Here is a 16,664-nt window from a genome sequence, read left to right as displayed (position 1 = left end):
CACATCACTAAATGCTTTGCTGTCTTACTAAGCAAAGGGCACTTCAAGCTATACTGTAAGCCGTTGTAGTCCATTCATGCCCAAATACATCCCAATAAAAATGAACAAAAAACAAAATATATGAAACATACAGTACACAAAATAATGTACAAGCAACATAAAATAACCCTCTAAAGTGTGATAACTGAAAGAAAGATTGATATTCAAGACTGGAATTAGGATGGCTGAATATTAATGTATCGAGTAAGTAGATAAACTAAAGATGATACTTAGAAATTTAACAATATTGATGCTTCTTTTTAACAATCAGTACCTCCACACAATATCTTTTCATGAAACTGAATGTGAATTTGATGCTGATTATTGTTGCAAATGCAGGATTGGAACTACCTTTCCTTATGTACCTCCTTCAGCTTCACAGACAGACAGAAAAACTTGCACTTAAAACATTTAAGGTCCCCACTTACCACTTTTCACTGTAGAAATGACAAAAGTTCCCCATTTTATTTTTGTGCCTAAGGGTACTTTTAAAAGGATCAGTACTGGTATTGTTATCGAGATATTAGCCTCGGAATGACCTGATATTGGATTCATAATAAAATCAATGGTATTGACCATCCCTACGATAAATAAGTCACAATTTTAATTTCAAGAAATCACTTTTTTGTTCTTCATAGTTTTTTTACATATTGCTCTGGCCAAAAACATTCCCAGTTCACAGCCCATATTTGTAATAAGCTTGTGACTGAGAGAAATATGATGGGATGGGATATTTCAGACTACATTGGCCAGCTTGCTCCATGTTATCATGTTTATACCTTGTCTTTCAGTAGTTAAATTACAATGACTTAAATTACAGTAGTTGAATTACAATGACTTATTTCTGTGAATATTGCAAAATGTAAATAAAACTTATCTCTATATATTTTGTGTGACAAAATTTGTTCTGAAATTCTCTGCACTGGCCAAACTCCACCACCAACACACCTGAGTTAATGAAGCACTGGTTAAACCTATGTAGGCACTGAATGATAACTACAGTTAATACTGGGCTGCCACAAAAAGAGCTTTGGTAAGGGTTAAGTGAACATAGTCAGATTAGGGATGGGTAACATAGCAAAAATAATATCATGACATTTTCATGATACACAATATCAAAATAGTTTTATTTCTATTTGAAGTTATTAGTTAAATAATTACTATAAATATTATCATCACTAAATCTGATTAAACAGGCCTAATTATCAAACATGCAGCTGGTCTGTGTCCTTTAAGCACTCATAATATCCATGACACGCTTAGAAAAGCATATTGTGATAAAATGTATCACGGTAACAATAAAATATTGTCATATTGCCCAGCTCTAAATCAGAAACACAAACTCTCTACTTATGGTAATTTTATTCATTTTAATCATTTTAATATTAGAGTTTTTCTAAGCAAACAAATACGTACTGTCCTGATAAATAACTATTTAATGCCATTCACTATGTTTCTGATTTAAAAGCAGATTTTTAATATACATCATGTACACGGCATCGAGCTGAAATGACTACAACTCCCAGCACCCGTAGTCCTCCTGACGCCCCCCCCTGCAGGGGGCCCCCGTGGCGGCGCGTCAGCGTTGCGCAGACCGGGTTTGAACCGAAAGCGGAGTGACCTTCCCGGGCCAGTCGGAGAGAGGAGAGACGGCTTAGTTTGGAGGAGACTGAGGCAGCAGACTGATGTCAGCACTCCAGTCCACAACTCTTGCTACAGAAATGAACAACAACCTAGCGGGAGACGAAATTGGGTGAGACAGACACCATTTTTTGGTTACAAATGCCGATTTTTTGTGCACCGAAAGCAGATTAAAATCTTACCATCACGTCATCGTAGAGAGCTACAGAGGCACCGACCTGCGCAGCGAGCCGAGCTGCAACAAACGGCCGTGCTGTAGGTTAGCCCAGCACTGCGCTAGCGGAGGAGCCGTCAACCGTCGTTTTCTTTTAGCTAGCTTCGGCTGTTAGCCAACTTACCTGTCTTTCAGCAAGGTGACCGACCAGTTGGAGAAACAGAAGAGACGAACTTCATGAGCAGCAGTGGTGGGCTGAGAACAGGGCTTTTCTTTGTTTGCTAAAATGAGTTGAACGCTTCAGCGACTCATTCATAGCTAGCCAGCTAACCTAGCTGTCAAAGTGTCTTTACTTGCAAGTTAGCTACTGTTAGCTCGTTAATTAGCGAGCTAGGTTATTAGCTGAATTTCGACCTCTGTTATTGTGTATCGTGAGAGTAAATACTGTGAAGTGCTCAAACTTAATATTTACATTGGCGTTAAATTCCTGTACATTGTTTTCCGAAGCGAAGCTAATTCTGCAGAGCAGGGGATGTCACGTTTGTGCTCGGACCTAAGGTAGTTAACCTACCGTTGGTGTTTGTTGATGGGCAGTAAGACAAGAATGACGAATTAAGTGTCAAGCTGCAAGTTCGTGATAAAACCGAAAGTGACGAGACATGTCAGCCTTGCCATCACCATAAGTGATCGCTGCATGAATGGAAGTAACTTTCTTTAAGCTTCACTTCTTCATCTGCTGTACCATCTTACGTGTCTTACAGGAAGCTGTTTGTGGGCGGACTGGACTGGAGTACAACTCAAGGTGAGCACACCTGCGCACTTATTTTATAAAACCTGTTTGGTTTAGTGAATCTCAGGCAGTTGTGCTGAATATCCTAAGGATCTAGAAATCCTCTGCGGTGCTTCTCACACTGACAGCAGAAAATTAGTAACTGCGGGTGTGAAGATGCTTCCTGCAGCTTCCTCCACTCGCTGCTGTTTGCTCCACACTACACATAAGAAGAAGAGCAAACATTGATAATGTAGATACTGTCGAACCTAATGTTTAGATCCTGATGTTTCTGTTGGGTGAAAGTGAATTGCAAATTGTTCTCTTTAAAACATGTCCCACCAGTAGTTTCTGTATAGGTGTCAAAATCATTCCATCCTCCTCATAACGTCAGAGCGTTATATAGATAGTTTGTGGTCATTGCAGTATTTTTATTAAGAAGAGTCATTTGAATAGGAAAATTAAGGCATATTTAGTTTTCTGTGCGCAGTTAATGAAGTCCTGTTTGTGGTATGAAAGGATGTGCTGTAGGATATCACCTGTTCTCTCTCTCTTGTTAGAGACTTTACGAAACTACTTCTCCCAGTATGGAGAGGTTGTGGACTGCGTCATCATGAAGGACAAAAGCACAAATCAGTCCAGAGGATTTGGGTTTGTGAAGTTTAAAGACCCGAACTGTGTTCGCACTGTACTGGACACCAAACCTCATAACCTTGATGGTAGAAATGTGAGAACCATCAGCTTATTGCTTTTCTGATGGAGTTTGGTTTAATCATAACACACTTTATGTTGTGAAAAAAAATACGATTGGTTCCAGACAGCATTTACGACTACATAAAGAGAAAAATATATTCATCATTGAGGTTTAACTCTCTGCTCCTGTAGATTGATCCCAAGCCGTGCACTCCGAGAGGAATGCAGCCTGAGAAGACACGAGCAAAGGATGGCTGGGTAAGCAGTGTGATAGGAGTAGTGTTAGTGAGTATGAAATTGTCATAGTTCAGGCTATTTGTTTTTCAAATGATGTTCATATTGGTAAAACAGTGTTGGTAGGTTAAACAGTGAGGAAAGAACAGGCCATGCAGTGCTCAGTTGGATTTTGTAAATGTATGCTCTGCCAATTTGCATGAGTGTATGCTCCTAAGCCATGTGAAAGTCATTTTTATGATTGAGTTAGAGCATTTTCATTGCCCTCCTTTTTAACCGAGGTTCATTTGTATACATTTTAGAAAGGAGGTAAAAGTGACAGCAATAAATCCAAGAAGATATTTGTTGGTGGAATTCCTCACAACTGCGGTGAACCTGAACTCAGGGACTATTTTAACAGATTTGGAGTGGTAAGATGGGTTATGTTCTCATTTCAATATTTTTGTCTCCTAAGCAAGTTTGCCATCACTAGAAGTGATAGCTGGTGAAATGGAAGCAACAACCTTACAGTAAAGTGTTAATTCTAAGCAATTTTAATGTATCATTTTGATTTAAAGGCAGTGTGCTCATGACATTTTATGTATTTTTATGTGTTTAATTTGTCACTACAAGACTGACTCTCTACAGTTTGTGCTGATGAATTTAGATCAGTCTTTTGAGTGGCAGCTCAGTTCGCTCGCTCACCCACTTGTCATATATTTCCCTCCTTGAAGGTGACAGAAGTGGTAATGATCTATGATGCGGAGAAACAGAGACCCCGAGGTAAAAGCTGATCTAGTTCTGTGCTCATTACATCTATCTTCATGCTCATGACAAACTATTCTGACCCAAAGAGAAGCGAGTCTCACTCTATGTCCTTCAGCAGGGCACATTCTGATATAATTTCTCACCTGCCATATCTCTGATGCTGTATTTGGCATGTGGCAGAGATCCTGCATGGTGAGAAGGCAAATCGACAGCATTGACCTAAAGTGTAGACCTATGCATTGTCTAAACGTCTGTCACTGAATCAGCTTCTGGTGCACTTGATTTTAGACCTGAAGTACAGTCTAGACCTGCATGCTGGCTGTTCATATTTTGAGCCTTACTATTCTTATTTGAAAAGAGCTTATTAGTCTAAATTCCTAGGATTCTGAACATTTTTATTTTGCTAGAACAAAGCCAGTGTATACTTGCTAATAGCTCTGTTTGATGGATAAAATTTTGATAAATGATAATAAGTGAAATGAGCCTGATGTTGTTGAAATGATTAGAACAAAACAGATTCCACAGGAAAGCTGCAGTGAAATGAGGACAAAGGTTAGAACAAATTCTACAGTTGCAGGTTTAAGAGGAATTATAATTAAGTGTGCATTTTGATGTTGAATGAAATTATAAAGATTTTGATAATACAGAGAAAAGCCATTTCACATCCATACTGAACGTCAAAAAGACATTACCAAGCAACACTTATTTAAGTGTAGATTTTGTGGAACAATCCTAATTATATATATTTGTATAATCAGTGATTTTGAAATCATTATTGTCATGCATATCGAATACTAAGTGTGTTTTGCACAGAGCTCTTTCCCCATCATTTGCTTAAAAAATTCCAAAACAATCCCCAATTCTTAAAGTACCCATATCAGTCTCTTTGAGAATACTTGGAATAGTTTGTCATTTGAACATTTTGTGTTGCATTTTGAATTATTGGCATTGATCTTTTCTTTTTGTTAACCATAGGCATTGAGTAAGTTCTTTGTTATGCATTCCTGTTTAACTGATATTCTGAATGACGTATGATTTTCCACATGTAGTAAATTAAGTAAGCCCTCTCTTTCTTTTGTATTCCCTCTTCCTTGTGAACTGTTTAAATGTAATTAACTGTTTTCTCAGATTTGTTTTTTTTTTCTTCAGGTTACTGTTCAGAGTACCACCACACAGATAAAGGCCAGAAAGGGGTTTATATATATATATATATATATATATATATATATATATATATATATAATCTGTGTGTATATACGACATTCTGTGTGTGTATGTATGTATGTATGTATGTATTTATGTGTATGTGTGTGTGTGTGTGTGTGTGTGTGTGTGTGTGTGTGTATATATATATATATATAAATATATATGCACACAGAATGTCACGTTTAGAGGCAGCCAAAGATTAGATGAGAATGTAGTAAAAAAGAGTTCTGTGATGGCACATAACACATCTGTTGTGCTGCTAAAACTAGCATGCAGTCATCTTAAAAAGATGAACTTGTTGAGGCATGGTATTTTAAAGGCACATCATATTTACAATGATGTGTCAAAATATGTGTTGCCTGTTTTTATAGAATTGAGCAAATCTAATTGAGAAGGCTTTTGACTGACTGATTGTTTACAGTCTACATTTTCACATACTCATGGCTTAATGGAAAATCTTCTTGATGTAATAGAATATTATACTTTAGTACATTCAAGTGATGGGTTCTAGGCATATTTTAGAAATTAAAAAGCACTGTTTTGTTGGTACCTTGTGATATTCATCTTTATTTTTTATTTTTTAGATTATGAAGTGTAATTTTCTGCTGTCCTCATTCTGTGACCTGTGTCATGTAGGTTGAGCAGCCTAGTCAGGAAGTCTGGTTGCAACAGTGTAAGAAATTGACGGAAGCTTGTATTGCTAACAACTTTAATATGCTTTAATGAAGTTAGGTCTTCTGATTAAGGGCAGGTCAGCAGGATATTTAGTGCTAGTTTAAAAAGAGGAGCTGCTCCATTTAGTATGAGAGATCTCAGATCCCCCCCTGGGTCTCAAAGGATGCTTAATTGGAATCGGGTTAGATCCCAAAGTGGAGAGATTCTCACAACCCAGTTCTGCCACACAGTTATTTGATCGCACTGAAACTAGTTCACACAGTGTTGCTGGAGTTGGAACTGGTGCTGAGGCTGCAGCAGAACTTCAAGCGCTATCGCTCTGCTGCTGTCCTCTAGTTCATGCTCTCCTTTATAATAAAAATGACCTTGAATTCAGGAACTGCTCTCTGCTTCAGACTGAACTAGGCTAATGTCCCCCTGATGTAACCTCTCTTACTTTTTTGAACAAACGTACAAGGCTCTCTACTACTATGCACACAGCTTCCATTTGGGCTGTTTTTAAGGTTCTTCTGATATAAAGGAATTTAAAAGGAAAAGAATAGAAAACCCATTGTCTTTGGTTGCCCCTCATGAAAACCTTGTCATGCACAGACTTTTTAAGTAAAATGTTGGCCTTTTATCTCTGTGGTGTTTTTGTAGCTGTGTTGTAAATCACTGTTCTCTTAGTTTACCCAAAGTACTGTAATTTTGGGAAGACTTTGAGAATCTGTTCAATTATGTATTAGTTTTATTCATCATTTTTGTTATGCGTTAATGATTGTGGCTGCTGCCAGCGTTTGTTGTACAAGAATATAACAAGGGGACATTCAAGGGGGGTTCGGATGAAACTGCAGGAGCAACAGAAATTGAGAATAAATAACTTTGAAAATAATTACTTTTAGATTTTTAACGTGCAACAGTGTCTTGTTTGTAGTCCTGACTTTGAATACATTTAGTTTTCACTGTCCTCACTGACACTGCTCATTTAGTTGTTAATGATTATATCAAGTGAGTGTTCATTTGGACAGATTGTTAATTTTTCCCTAAACTCTAGGGTTCATTAGTAAAGACAGTGGTTCCACATAGAGCCATGAACACTCGATGAACCATTTGCATGCCTAAATTGTTCTTTGCATGGTGAAACAGTTCTTCGGATTGATGGAGAATGTTAGATAAGGTGCTGTATAGGGCCTTTTTTCAAGCTTGTAACAGTAGGAGAACCCTTTTTGGTGCTGTTCAGAACCATTTTCAAAAAACCTCTATATAGAGCCTTTCTCCATCAGGCTGAAGAACCATTTTACCATGCAGAGAATTATTTAAGCAGGCAAATGATTCATTGAGTCTTCATAGTTCTATGTGGTACCATTATCTTTACTAAAGAACCCTTCAAGAGCCATCAGTTTTATAAGTGTAGATGAGACTGGAGTTCCTGTACAACCATTTTTATTGTATCACAGGTTGCGACATCATCCAAACCCCCGGTGCCCCCTTGATCCCCCCCTCCTCAACTGTTCTTCACCTTGTTCTGTCCCAACACCCTGCTACCTTGATTCACTTTTGGTCGTTGGCTAGGTTTTGGATTTATTACTTTCGAGGCCGAACAATCAGTGGACCAGGCTGTCAACATGCATTTTCACGACATCATGGGCAAAAAAGTGTGTAGTTGTAGTTTTATTTTACCCTAAAGCAGAAACTGAAGCTTGGGCGACAGATAATGTTCTCTGTTAGCGCTGTGAACCAATTTCAGCTTTTCCTCCCTGAAAAGAGACACATATTCAGAAATGAATCTGTGTTATGTGTAGCTAAAGGTTTGTACAGCTCTCATGTTAAATATAGCATAAAAGACTAGCCATCACAAAGAATACAGCTTTGGACTATGAATCATTGGCAGTGAGTCATGTTAAGCTCAGCTTCTGCAATCGCCCAAGGTTTAGTTTACTTGGACCACTCCTTTAGGTGGTTTTATGCTGGTGATAATTATTGAGCTAAGAGAGGTGAGTTTTGTTTGTATCTGCGTAGTACTTGACGTATAATTCATTTTCACCTAAAGGACTGGTCAATGTCATTTTCCATTTTTTATTATTCATTTTGTTTCTGCCAGGTCACTTACTGTTTGAGTTATTGATATTATCCATGAAGTTAAAGATAAAGCAAAGCCTCAATTAAGTGACCTCAGGTTTGGAATCTCCATACTGTGTCAATTTACCCTCTAAATTTTAATACATAAAATGTTTAGCAAAGGTAATGTTTCTTACTACAAATGAAAGGTTTTGCATGAGAAATAAGCCTCGTATTAGAATTCTACTGTTTGTATTAGATGGTCTCCGACCTTCAGGGCAGTGTTTTTGCGGCTTTGAACAAGGCTTTAAAACCTGTGTTGCTCCAGGGGTGCGTCTCCTGCCACTTGATTCCCCTTCGCTTCGAGTATGCTGGCAAAAAAGCATTACTGTAGTATGCTTTTCAGTGAAAAGGCAATGGATGTTGTCTGGTGTAATAAAATGCTGTGTTTAATAAATTGAAATTTTCAAAATTGCAATATAAATAGAATACTAATTAGAAACTGCATTTTCAGACGATTTCCCAAGTCTGATATGATTAAAGGCCAGCTGATTTTATTTGACTTTTAAACACCCTAAAGTTGGAAATGAGTATGATTTGTTCACCCATGCAGTCTGTGTACTGGTGGATGTGTATCTATTACTCACCAATTTGAAGTGGCCCCTGGCATTTTTCTGCCCTCTCTCATGACTGCTGTGTGCTGATTCAAAGTGACGAACCACTTCCATGAAGTTTGCTGTAGTTTTCCGTACAGGCTGAGAGTTGCTGTCTTACATTATATATTTATTCTGTCGTACCAACTCTCCTTGACTGTGTCCTGTTTTCCTTCAGGAAAACAGGTTCTCCAGTACCTAGGCTATTGTTCTTCATATGACATTATTGCAATGGGACTTCAGTGAGGTGGGGGCCATACGTTATAAATTTAGAAACTGGAGCATATCAAACTGTGTTGCAAATCCCAGCTCTGGAGCCGGACGCCAGGACTTCTGTGCTTCCTCCCATCACTCTGAGCCCTGAAGCCCGCGGGAGTGGGCCTAGGTAGTCGAGTGGAGGGCCGCAGACCACTCGCTCAAACTGGCGCCTAATTAGGTCGACAGAGAGGGAAGAGGGAAGGCGAAAAAGAAAGTCACCACGTTTTATGCTACTTTTGCAAGCAGAAAAAATATCGCGCCTTGCTCTTGATTCAAGGTGACCCCAATAACTCAGCCCATTTAGAAGCTGTTCTATTTCTGTCCTACCCATTTTACACTCCTGGTGTGTGCGCTTTTCTTGAGCGGCTGGGACATCTATAGTTGGGCACTGGAAGTAATGGGATAAAATTTATGTTGTCTCTGATCAGGTTGGCTCTAGTTTATAAGTAGACATGGTTCTAAAGTTTTTTTTTTTGTTTTCTTTCAGATCTACATATTTTATAAATCAGATTATTATCAGAAGATCATATTACCTGTTTTTCTCCTATGTTTGACACAGTATGAAGATTCATTTCTGAAAAAGAAAACTTATGACTCCATTATTCTATGCATGTTTATTATTTTATACAGTTAGATATAAAATTGTTATCATAATTCTACTACAAAATGACCTAAATTGAGGTTCTTAAACGCGTTAGCCAGGGTAAGGTAAGTCTAGAGTTTCTTTCAGCAATTTTTATCTATTTAAAAGGGATAAGATACAACAAAATTGTAGGGACAATGTTTCTCAGGTACATTTTACAGGACAGAAACTGACCATAAACAAAATGTATTCCCCATACTAAGTGTATTACATTTTTAATATACTTGTTTTAGATTTGTTTTAGATTACATTTCTAAAAGTTCTTTTTTAATGCATTTCATTCAAATGTACCTTAGAAACATTGCTTCAAAGATGTCAACAGTAACAAGCCCAGAATACATGTTTATATCTGAACTGAGCTATCTTATGTAGCCTAAGTAAGACTATCTCAACTGAACTGCAAGCTAAGTAATTGATGGGGTGAGGGAGGCACTCTAATCATTGAATTTTGCCCTTTCAAGTTATGCTGTCTTTGTCCTTTGTCCAGGTTGAAGTGAAGAAGGCTGAGCCTCGGGACAGCAAAGCTCCTGGCCCTGGGCAGCTGGGAGCCAATCAGTGGGGACCCAGAGCCATCTTAAGTGCAGCCAATGGCTGGGCTGCACAGCCTGCTCAGAGTTGGCATCAGACCTACGGGCCTCAGGGTGAGTGAGGGTGAATAGGTCTCCCTCTGGGAACATGACATTCTAGTGTGAAAAAAGATACCAGAGGCGCCAACTGGTATCTGAGCCGCAGTTTGCCTCCATTTTGGCTGCACTGTTTGTGCCATCTGTTCGAAACCACAGAGGGTTTGTCTACAGTGTAAGGGTGACAGCTTTCACATAGCGAATGTACAAGCCAGAAGAACTGCTTGACGTGAAGCCAAAATGATTGCGATCTTTAATTGAATAAGTAACACCTTAACTTCTGTGAATGTTTAGAAAGCAAGAAAACACTGACACTGTTTGTCTTTGACAGGTGTTTGGGTGTCCACAGGTCAACCTTTAGGTAGGTTTTGTTACATGATTTTTGTTAGATATTTATTAAACCTGAAATTAAACAATTATGATAACTGCATGTCTTCAATTATTTGGATGATAATTGAACACAGAGTGGGTGGGGTTCAGAGCTGCTTAGTTTTGTGACATACGAGCAAACCCATTTAGATATGTGCTTTCTAATCTGCTCATGTATTACCTGTCTTGTTTGTCTCAGGTGGATACGGTGCTCCTCTGCCAGCAGGCCGAGGAGCTCCTGCTCAGCCTCCCTCCCCTTTCAATACGTTTCTAGTCGCAGCACCCCCAGCAGGAGGATTTGGGGCACCTCAGGGATATCCCCAGCAGGGCTATAGCACACCCCCTCAGTTTGGTAAGTCATCAAAACATCACCCTCTGTTTGATTCTGGAAGAGATACACCCAAAAAATCTATTTTGGGCTCAATCCCAGGCCTCTTGATAGCTCTGGTTCTTCATTTCATGTATGCTATGGCTGTTTTCTAATCTGAAGGCTGTTGATATAGATTTATTGAAAAGGAGCCAACACAGAGAGTACTCAAATTGTTAAGGACAGATGATCAGGGCCGGTAGTATGTTGTTTTATTACGTTCGTATATGTTCATAAATGTTTCAACTTGTTGCTTTTGATTGGCTTCAGAAGTTTAAAAAAAACTACATTGTTTTCTTTCTGTCATTTGAGTCTAAATAACTTTTCTTTTTCCAAACTAACAAAGGGTACAGTTTTGGCACACCTCAGGGTGACCAATTCGTACCACAAGGAATGCCTCCTCCTCCCACAACACCTGGAACAGGACCCCTAGGCTTTGCCCCGGCTACCACCCCAACTCAGGACATGAGCAAAGCCCCTCCGGCACAGCCAGACTTCTCCTATAGCCAGTATGGTGAGTAAAGGGCTCACCTCACCCGGGCCACGGCTTCTCCTGTTACTGTTGAGTGGATCCATTTTCTAAACCACCTTAGGTACAGTCCATTACAGCAATCCTCACAGAAGCAAGAGCTTGCTCTTTATACTACATGGCTGAACTGGCATGATGGCATCACTCGCACACAAGCTTGCATACGAACCCTCACCTATGGTGATTTTCTAGGTGTCACCACATTCACCACAACTACTGTGAATATGGTCAGTTGAATGTCTATAGTTTATGTGCATTATGATGATGTTGAATGATTAATCAGTCATATGAATTAGATCATCCTGCAGTGTTGATTTTTGGATGGTGCTGTGCCTCATTTAATATAGATGTGCATTTTTGATATTTAAATTGATATCTTTAAATGGCTGTATGAATTCAGATTGCCATATCAATACTGATAAATAACAGAAAAAACAAATGTGAATAAAAAAGCAAATAAATATACAATTATCTTTCTACCCACATCAGCCAGCTTGGCTGATGCTTTGTTTTGAAACTGTCACTCGTTTATCCAAGAAGATCATACTTTTCTTTTTATCATTGCTAACTGATGAAACAGTTTGTTTGATGATTAGTGGTAGAATTTTGATATGTAGCATTTAAGTTTCAGACGGATTTCATCAAATAACAGTTAACTGCAATTTTGCCACTGATAATCATAACACTAGTTTTTCTTTCTGCAATAGTTTAGGTTAGAGAAATTGAGTCAGTTTGCAAGTTTACCTATAGAGTAAGGCTGAATGATATTGGAAATATTTTATATTTTAGCAGTAAATATTGTAATATTTAAAAATCAAAATAGGAAGGAAAAGAATTATCCAAATAAACTATTCCAGAGTGGAGCTAATTATCACTTCAGCAATGGGAAGGGTACGTTTAGAGGCAGAAAATCAGTATTTTAGGGCTGCTATGTATTACAACTGCAATATAATGTTGACATTCTATATTGAAAACAGATAATGAACCTCTCGGTGTGATGTGCTTTTGGGTTAGTCATCATTTCTGCCAAAAAAATATTTTGTTTCTTGAATCAAGTGAATACTTTAGTTTGTCCAAACACCAAAAGAACAACTGTGATTGTTCAGGATGCTCACAGCACACAGGTTAATTTGCATATTGCATACATATGTGATGGTATTGCTAAGGCAAAGGCTAATGTTGCAGTAACAAATAATAAACAATGTATTCTACAGCCCTACAGAAGATGTAATTCTACAGCTGGAAGAGCTCATTGTTTTTAGTACTTTACTACTGTGCCTCAAATGTAAAGTAGAGGAAACTAGAGACTGTTAAATAGGCTTAATGAATGAAACCTTGTCTCAGACTAAGTTGCAGTATGAATGGTGAATCTGCATTAGAAATTTGTATTATTCTAGATGTAGGTTTAATCTGGGTCTGGGAAACTGTCCCTACACAAATCAGTAGCAGTTAAACAAGCATTAAATTCTGCTTTAGCTGTGAAATCCCAGGTTTAAGAAGTCGCAACCTTAGACTGGCCTGCCTCATTAGCAAAGTGAACCGGAGTCACTCTCAGTGCAGCAGTTATGCCCTCACCTGCCTCAGTGTGTCATGCTTATGCTTCGCTTCCATTCATTAATATCATTAGGGCTGAATGCCTTTAAGATAAGCATAGTGGTTAAGGATTTTAAGGCAGCAAAAGGACCAATCCATTCACCTTATTGTTCCTGATTCAGCATCTTTAGACCTTCAAGTCTCAGAGCAGGCTAATCTACCATAGATGGAAGATAAATTTGTCGAGGCTTTGCCTTGATTGGTAGGAATCTCTTCCCCAGAGCTAGTGTTAAAGGTAGACGCTCTCTGGGTTTAGTCAACCTGGTCTCCTCATCTCCCTGATAGGCTTGGGTAACTATCCTCAGGACCCCTCTGCCTACGGACCAACGCGTCCTTCTCACAGTTATGGTCAGGATGAGCAGGGATATAGTGCAGGTAGGTGTGAGCTACTGTATTTTACAACCACCCAATAAAATAGCAGATGCAATAGTACATAGTACATAGGCTTCAGTAATAGTTTTTGTTTTCCTTCTTACATGCATTTTACATACTCCAGTGGTGCACATACCATGTTCACATGTATGTATATTTTACATCTCATATACACAGTTTTGTTCTCAACATTGTATACTAAATACAGCTACATGTCTTTTTAGCAGCGTGCATTCTCTTGGATACTCTCTTCTCTTGAACATTCACCTTCCTGTTATTGGCAAATTATGAAATTGGAAGCAAATGTATATCGATCAAATTCTTTCTGAACATCTTGGAAGGGTTATAGTAAATATTTTGTGGTGTCGTAGCTGTAGTTTACTATACAGAGATGGCTTTCTTCAGCTTTTTCATTCTTTTCTTCGTCTCTGCATTGCTTTGCTGGCCAAAGGATGATCTAATTATAACAGATAGGTTTAAGGTTTATGTATTTTCTTTCTGTATTTTGTGCTTCATGCAGCATATGCAATTCACTTGCCAGATGTTTTACAGAAGACTGAATAAGTTGGAAGCTTATAAACCATTCACCTTATTTGTGGCCATATCAAAAAGCTGTTCCTGTCTGTCTGATCTGTTTTCATCAACAACAAAAAAAAAAGTAATGGAAAATTTATTGTAAAGAAAATGTATTGTCAAAGCATTTTTAATGTGTCTTTGAATAGCTTTTTTTTTTTTTCATGTGGCTTCTGTTTTAATCATAGTGTCTTGGTGATTTCACATTTTTGCTCTACAGCTTTTACTACCGATTGTTAAAAAACTCAGATGTTGAAAAAGGGACAAACTGTTTCTCTGAAAATCCCAGTCTCAGGCATGTTTATTTGTTCATTCATCTTGAACCTCTGTTGTATGTATCTATTTAATAGGTTTATGGGCAGACCTGAGTGGCTTTGGACATACTTTTTGCTGACCCCAGCCAGCAGACTGCCTCGTACGCTTGCCCCTTCTGCACAAGCCCTCTTCAGCCCCACAACCGACGCGAGCAGTTTTTGGCCGTGGACAGAACCACAACGTGCAGGGCTTCCATCCTTACAGGCGCTGAGCGTTTTCCTCCCACCTCCACAATGCAATACAAAATTGTCAGGGAAGTAGATGTTCTGATCCTAAACAAAACTGGGTTTTGGGGCTGGTGTTTGACGAACATTACAAACATAACTGAAGAGTGTCCGTGTGTGTACAATGTGAACAGTGACTCCTGTGTGAGGAGATCACGTTCGTTGTGTATTTTATATTAGGACAGAGCTACTTAGCAATAGATTTTTAATTGTCTGGTGAAACATCAGCACAGAACCACACCAGACATGGAGTGACAGGGTCTCCCATTTCCTCAGCTTTAATTCTATTAGGGGAATAATGTTTTATTTTCAATTTCGTGGATTTTGTTTACTCTCTGAGCCTTTGACCATTTTATTTAAAAATTGTTTGAAATAGAAATTACAGATATGTATTATACACCTAAACTGTGCAATTTTTTAAATGAATTTTGTACTACTATATGTGCGCTTTTCTTGTTTTTTATTTAAGGATGTAGATTTCCCTCAGGTGGCTGTTTTAGTGCACTTTGCACTTATGCAAAAAAAGAGAGGAATTTTATTTGAAATAAATGATTTAAAGAAATACAATATTGCATTCTTGTCATGTTTCAGAGTATTTTGAGAACACAGGAAGTTGACAGGCTTTCATGCGTAGTGCGGTGAGGGGATGCAAGTATTGTTTGTTATTTAATATATTTCCAGTGCATATATTCACTTCAAATTTACACACACGTTTCATAAACAAAGATATGTTTAAAAAAATAAATATATTAAAAATGTATGTATGTAAAGTCTGTAGGCTGTACTACAAGGTATTAATACTGCAGAATGTTTCTTGTGCAGCTGGTGTGATTTATAAAAGATGTTACCATTGGTTGGGAAGATTTCACACAAGAAATAGCGATCATTATAGAGGTGGAGGAGCCTCCTGAAGTTAAACATCCCTCTTAGTTTAATTGGTTTAATAATTGGAAGCAAGTGGAAAGTTCTTGGAGCCACAACTGTTTTTTCTACGGGTGTGCCATACAAAATTCTACAAACCACAGCAGTCATTTGCAGGATGACCTGAGTGCAGCAAGAGTAACAGTGGATCATTCTCCGCTCTGCAATGATGCTGTTGCGCTGCTATGAGTGGATCAGACACGGCAGTGCTGCTGGAGTTTTTTGAACACTTTGTCACTGCTGGACTGCGAATAATCCACCAACCTAAAATATCTAGCCAACAGCGTTCTGTGAGCATTGATGAAGGACTAGAGGATGAACAACACAAACTGGGGCAATAGATGAGCTGCTGTCCCTGAATTTACATCTACAAGGTATGCCAACAAAGTGGTGTCTGATAGAGTGGACAATAAGTGGATTTGGTGTTTGAAAGCTCCAGCAGCACTGCTGTGTCTGATCCACTCGTACCAGCGCTACACACACTAACACACCACCACATCAGTGTTATTGCAGTGCTGAGAATGATCCACCACCCATTGTCCACTCTGTTTGACACTCCTACCTTGTTGGTCCTCCTTGTAGATGTAAAGTCAGATGCGATGGCTCATCTGCTGCTGCAGTCTGTGTTGGTCATCTTCTAGTCCTTCATTAGTGGTCACACTGTTGGCTGGATATTTCTGGTTGGTGGACTATTCTCAGTCCAGCAGTGAAACAGGTGTTTAAAAACTCGAGCAGCACTGCTGTGTCTGATCCACTCAGACCAGCGCAACATACAATAACACACCATCACCACATCAGCGTTACTGCAGTGCTGAGTATGATCCACCACCCAAATAGTACCTGCTCTGGAAGGGTCCAGGGGGGTCCTGACCACTGAAGAACAGGGTAAAAGCGGCAAAAAAGATATGCAGAGAAACAGATGGACCACAGTCTGTATCTGTAGAACTATAAAGTGCAGCTATACAGTAAGTGGAGCTGATAAAATGGACACCGAGTGTAGAAACAAGCAGGTTTTAATGTTGTGGCTGT

At 38.7% G+C, this 16,664-nt stretch overlaps 1 protein-coding gene across 3 annotated transcripts; it reads left to right on the top strand.

Moving 5' to 3' along the window:
• The first annotated feature begins 1,627 nt into the window (after positions 1-1,627).
• Positions 1,628-14,716, top strand: dazap1 (DAZ associated protein 1). 3 transcript variants are annotated; one of them, XM_037545407.1, is made up of 13 exons: positions 1,628-1,792; positions 2,596-2,636; positions 3,164-3,330; positions 3,489-3,554; positions 3,833-3,940; positions 4,244-4,292; positions 7,710-7,792; positions 10,237-10,390; positions 10,704-10,733; positions 10,941-11,093; positions 11,455-11,622; positions 13,516-13,606; positions 14,528-14,716. In XM_037545407.1, the coding sequence occupies exons 1-13, from the start codon at positions 1,725-1,727 to the stop codon at positions 14,541-14,543; spliced, it is 1,194 nt and encodes a 397-aa protein (XP_037401304.1). In that variant the 5' UTR covers positions 1,628-1,724; the 3' UTR covers positions 14,544-14,716. The 3 variants fall into 3 exon arrangements, with proteins under 3 accessions (XP_037401304.1, XP_037401303.1, XP_037401305.1); XM_037545406.1 differs by lacking the exon at positions 14,528-14,716 and adding an exon at positions 13,727-14,514 and having other exon boundaries at positions 13,516-13,605; XM_037545408.1 differs by lacking the exon at positions 13,516-13,606 and having other exon boundaries at positions 1,629-1,792; positions 11,455-11,623.
• Positions 14,717-16,664: the final 1,948 nt, after the last annotated feature.

This window comes from Pygocentrus nattereri, chromosome 15 (assembly GCF_015220715.1).
Source record: "Pygocentrus nattereri isolate fPygNat1 chromosome 15, fPygNat1.pri, whole genome shotgun sequence".
NCBI classification, from domain to species: domain Eukaryota; kingdom Metazoa; phylum Chordata; class Actinopteri; order Characiformes; family Serrasalmidae; genus Pygocentrus; species Pygocentrus nattereri.
The sequence above is the reverse complement of the archived record's forward strand: the minus strand, read 5'-3'. Positions and strand labels throughout refer to the sequence as shown.

What these genes read in the sequence shown, in the direction of transcription:
- dazap1 (XM_037545406.1), top strand. Translation starts at nt 1,725, where the DNA reads ATGTCAGCACTCCAGTCCACAACTCTTGCTACAGAAATGAACAACAAC. An exon ending in TCAGACCTACGGGCCTCAGG is followed by an intron (nt 10,391 to 10,703) that starts GTGAGTGAGGGT and finishes TGTCTTTGACAG; the next exon opens with GTGTTTGGGTGTCCACAGGT. An exon ending in TAGCACACCCCCTCAGTTTG is followed by an intron (nt 11,094 to 11,454) that starts GTAAGTCATCAA and finishes AAACTAACAAAG; the next exon opens with GGTACAGTTTTGGCACACCT.